The 5066-nt window shown below is 42.8% G+C and overlaps 1 protein-coding gene across 1 annotated transcript; it reads right to left on the bottom strand.

Annotated features, from left to right (window-relative positions):
* Window positions 1-478: 478 nt before the first annotated feature.
* LOC123481077 lies at window positions 479-4284 on the bottom strand. Its single transcript, XM_045223278.1, has 4 exons — window positions 4179-4284; window positions 1211-1315; window positions 821-940; window positions 479-593 (listed from the first exon to the last, which is right to left on the bottom strand). The coding sequence occupies exons 1-4, from the start codon at window positions 4271-4273 to the stop codon at window positions 503-505; spliced, it is 411 nt and encodes a 136-aa protein (XP_045079213.1). The 5' UTR covers window positions 4274-4284; the 3' UTR covers window positions 479-502.
* Between the last annotated feature and the right edge of the window lie 782 nt (window positions 4285-5066).

Genomic DNA, 5066 nt, shown 5'->3' with positions numbered 1-5066 from the left:
TCTTACTGTACACATGTTTTTATTGTTATGATAATGAATAACTAGGGAACAAATCCAAAATCTTTCATGTTTTGTAGACACAACAACCCAACTTTCAAATGTCTAGACTGACTCAACTTAGATTGCATGAGAAAATATCTCTGATAGTATTTATATATTTTAAACTAAAAGGAAACGACAGAGCAAGTTTGATGGAACTCATCTCTAACCCTCGTCTGTAATCTCATGCAATACTCTCTGTTTGCCACTTGGTGGTGGAACAGCACAGCGGAATCAGACTTTAGGCTGCACCAAAGTTATCCTCATATAAAAGTTACAAGCCGACAGTGTTGATATATGCTTCCTTTATTTCCATTTTAATAACTTAAATTTCAGATAATATTACTTTACTTTATAAATGAGTCATGAATAATGCATTAAGTGAATCTCGCTGTCAAGATCAAAACACTGCAGAAGATCTCTGATAAATCCAGTACAGTTTATTGAACATGTGGTTAAACTTTCAGCATAGGCACTCAGACACAAATTCTGGATGAATTATGTAGTATCCAGCCTGGTAAGGTTTCACCACGTTGAAACAGCTGTATCCACCACTGTAACATAAAAACAAACTATACATTTGATATAATATGTGGACTGCAGCTGCATTGGCATGCAACTTCACTATATACCCCAACTGTAAATTTGGCTACAGTATTGTATGTTGCATTTGACACTTAAAACTGTGGATAGTTCAATATCTTTATATAGTCTGTAGTGGGCTATCCAAAACAATGTTTTACTGAGAACATGTACTGAGATGTAAGAGCATGTACTACACCATGAATCCTGTGTAGTATTGGAGCGAGACCTCCGGTAGTGGGTTTGTGGTAGGAGGTGCCTAACAACCGGGAAGCTGCCATTTTGAAGTCCCTTCAGATGTTCAGTGCCTGAGTTTCTCCTGTCAGAAACAAAGACAGTTTGAATTTCCCAACAAACTAATGCAGATCAATTGGATATGCAAATGAATGAAGTGTTTACAGTATGGTATACAAATGGGTAACAGCTAAACAGAGATTTTGTATCTGTTAAAAAATTGATTGAGACTACGGTTTGTCTATGGGGCTCATACATTGACATTCGTAATTTGTCCATCTTTTTTTACATGTGTAAAAAGTTGAAATGAGCTTGATCTTGCATCAGGAGGTCAGGGTTCAAAGGTCAGACTCACTTCAGTCCCTGTGATGAGTGTGGATGGAGGTCACCACGGTTACACTGGATATCAGTCAGGTAGCCAGCTGGCCTCTGTTGTAAGGACTTAGAGGAATCCATGTTGCTGTAATCAACATGAAGTCGTATTAATTGGAAGTATTTTAATAATCTCCATTGGAATAAATCCCAGAAAATAACAGAGAGATAACAATCTTGATTTCAATTTCAATCAGAGCAACATATTTCAGGTCTGTGGCAGTTATCATTATAATAATACAGTTGAAGTCGGAAGTTTACATATACTTAGGTTGGAGTCATTAAAACCCGTTTTCAACCACTCCACAAATTTCTTTTAAACAAACTATAGTTTTGGCAAGTCGGTTAAGACATCTACTTTGTGCATGACACAAGTAATTTTTCCAACAATTGTTTACAGAGATTATTTCACTTTATCACAATTCACTTTAATTCACTGTATCACAATTCCAGTGGGTCAGAAGTTTACATACACGAAGTTGACTGTGCCTTTAAACAGCTTGGAATATTCCAGAAAATGATGTCATGGCTTTAGAAGCTTCTGATAGGCTAATCGACATCATTTGAGTCAATTGGAGGTGTACCTGTGGATGTATTTCAAGGCCTACCTTCAAACTCAGTGCCTCTTTGCTTGACATCATGGGAAAATCAAAAGAAATCAGCCAAGACCTCAGAAAAATAATTGTAGACCTCCACAAGTCTGGTTCATCCTTGGGAGCAATTTCCAAACGCCTGAAGGTACCAGCGTTCATCTGTACAAACAATGAAACAGCAAGTATAAACACCATGGGACCACGCAGCCGTCATACGCGCTCAGGAAGGAGACACGTTCTGTCTCCTAGAGATGAACGTACTTTGGTGCGAAAAGTGCAAATCATTCCCAGAACAACAGCAAAGGACCTTGTGTTGTGCCTTACACAGGAAGCGGCACAGGTCCTAATCCAGGCACTTGTCATCACCCGTCTGGATTACTGCAACTCGCTGTTGGCTGGGCTCCCTGCCTGTGCCATTAAACCCCTACAACTCATCCAGAATGCCGCAGCCCGTCTGGTGTTCAACCTTCCCAAGTTCTCTCACGTCACACCGCTCCTCCGCACACTACACTGGCTTCCAGTTGAAGCTCGCATCTGCTACAAGACCATGGTGCTTGCCTACGGAGCTGTGAGGGGAACGGCACCTCCGTACCTTCAGGCTCTCATCAGTCCCTACACCCAAACGAGGGCATTGCGTTCATCCACCTCTGGCCTGCTGGCTCCCCTACCTCTGCTGAAGCACAGTTCCCGCTCAGCCCAGTCAAAACTGTTCGCTGCTCTGGCACCCCAATGGTGGAACAAGCTCCCTCACGACGCCAGGACAGCGGAGTCACTCACCACCTTCCGGAGACATTTGAAACCCCACCTCTTTAAGGAACACCTGGGATAGGATAAAGTAATCCTTCTACCCCCCCCTTACCCCACCCCAAAGAAAGAAAGAAAAAATATATATATATATTGTAAAGTGGTTATCCCACTGGCTATAAGGTGAATGCACCAATTTGTAAGTCGCTCTGGATAAGAGCGTCTGCTAAATGACGTAAATGTAATGTAAATGAAGATGCTGGAGGAAACAGGTACAAGTGTGTCTATATCCACAGTAAAACGAGTGCTATATCGACATAACCTGAAAGGCCGCTCAGCAAGGAAGAAGCCACTGCTCCAAAACCGCCATAAAAAAGCCAGACTTCGGTTTGCAACTGCACATGGGGACAAAGATCATACTTTTTGGAGAAATGTCCTCTGGTCTGATGAAACAAAAATATAACTGTTTGGCCATAATGACCATTGTTATGTTTGGAGGAAAAAGGGGGTTGCTTGCAAGCCAAAGAACACCAAAGAACACCATCCCAACCGTGAAGCACGGGGTGGCAGCATCATGCTGTGGGGGGTGCTTTGCTGCAGGAGGCACTGGTGCACTTCACAAAATAGATGGCATCATGAGGAAGGAAAATTATGTGGATATATTGAAGCAACATCTCAAAACATCAGTCAGGAAGTTAAAGCTTGGTCGCAAATGGGTCTTCCCAATGGACAATGACCCCAAGCATACTTCCAAAGTTGTGGCAAAATGGCTTAAGGACAACAAAGTCAAGGTATTGGAGTGGCCATCACAAAGCCCTGACCTCAATCCTATAGAAAATGTCTGGGCAGAACTGAAAAAGCGTGTGCGAGCAAAGAGGCCTACAAACCTGACTCTGTCAGGAGGAATGGGCCAAAATTCACCCAACTTATTGTGGGAAGGCTCCCCGAAACATTTTACCCATGTTAAACAATTTAATGGCAGTGCTACCAAATACTAATTGAGTGTATGTAAACTTCTGACCCACTGGGAATGTGATGAAAGAAATAAAAGCTGAAATAAATCATTATTTCTACTATTATTCTGACATTTCACATTCTTAAAATAAAGTGGTGATCCTAACTGACCTAAAACAGGGAATTTTTACTAGGATTAAATGTCAGGAATTGTGAAAAACTGAGTTTAAATGTATTTGGCTAAGGTGTATGTAAACTTCCAACTTCATCTGTACATGCACTGGGTGACTGATTTGGATAAAAAACTAAAAAGACATAACATTTTACATTTACATTTTAGTCATTTAGCAGACGCTCTTATCCAGAGCGACTTACAGTTAGTGCATACATTCTTTTTTTAATTTTTCATACTGGTCCGAACCCACAACCCTGGTGTTGCAAACGGCACGCTCTACCAACTGAGCTACATCCCTGCCGGCCATTCCCTCCCCTACCCTGGACAACGCTGGGCCAATTGTGCGCCGCCCCATGGGTCTCCCGGTCGCGGCCGGCTACGACAGAGCCTGGATTCGAACCAGGATCTCTAGTGGCACAGCTAGCACTGCGATGCAGTGCCTTAGACCACTGCGCCACATAAGGAGTGAAGACCTCATACTTTACCTTTGTATGTTTTTTAGGAGTGGTTGGAGTTGCATGTCTCTGATGGAGGGGTCAGTCATGTGTGGTTTGTGTAGCCAGCCTGCAGGGGGCAGCATGTGCTGTGTTGTTCTGGATGGGCTGAGTGGTGATATGCAAGGCAGCTCTGTGTCCACAGCACTGAGAGACACGCACGTTTGCCATCTTGTGGAAGAAGACCCACATAAGATAATGCACAACACTTGTACCACTATGTCCACTAAATACATGCACAACACTTGTACCACTATGTCCACTATGTCCACTAAATACACACACGTGCAGGCACGCACGCACACACACACACACACACACACACACACACACACACAACACAACACACACAAACAACAAGGGGGAGATGAGATGATAAGTCAATGGTTGGTTGAACTGGTAGAATGGAGCACAGACAGTCATACCTGGGTTATGCTGAAAAGACAAGTGCCGGACAGGAGGGAAAAGTGGGCGGCCATTGTTTACAGGAGCAGTAGCCCCATGTAACACTGACCGGGGAGGCCCTGTGGCTCGTCTGCAGTTTCCTGGGCAACAGGAAGTCCTGTATGGGTAGATGAGGAAAGAGAGGAAATAAAACACCCGTCCCTCGAATCTGAGCACTGAAGATAGATGGATGGTTGGCTCAGGTGATGCCTTGTGGATAATTATGGGAATAGTAGTGTAAGAAGAGGATTTGGTAACACTTTACTAGAAGCCTGTGGGTATAATGCATTATAATGTAGTTATAGTGCATTGTAAGACTTGTCGAAAGCATGTATGCCCTCCTTTTCTCTGTCATAATGATACTGACTAAATAACAGCCATTTTGGAGTCAGTTGAAGATGTCCTACTACATAGACAGACATAACATATTATAAA

This window comes from Coregonus clupeaformis, chromosome 10, assembly GCF_020615455.1.
Source record: "Coregonus clupeaformis isolate EN_2021a chromosome 10, ASM2061545v1, whole genome shotgun sequence".
NCBI lineage: Eukaryota > Metazoa > Chordata > Actinopteri > Salmoniformes > Salmonidae > Coregonus > Coregonus clupeaformis.
This window is presented reverse-complemented; position numbering and strand designations above follow the sequence as displayed.

Bases quoted from the DNA above. Each gene is read 5' to 3' on its own strand.
- LOC123481077 (XM_045223278.1), bottom strand. From the start codon at position 4,273: ATGCTGCCCCCTGCAGGCTGGCTACACAAACCACACATGACTGACCCC. The intron at 1,316-4,178 runs GTAAAGTATGAG...TGTTGATTACAG, and splicing joins CTCCTAAAAAACATACAAAG to CAACATGGATTCCTCTAAGT. The intron at 941-1,210 runs GTGAGTCTGACC...TGTTTCTGACAG, and splicing joins CACTCATCACAGGGACTGAA to GAGAAACTCAGGCACTGAAC.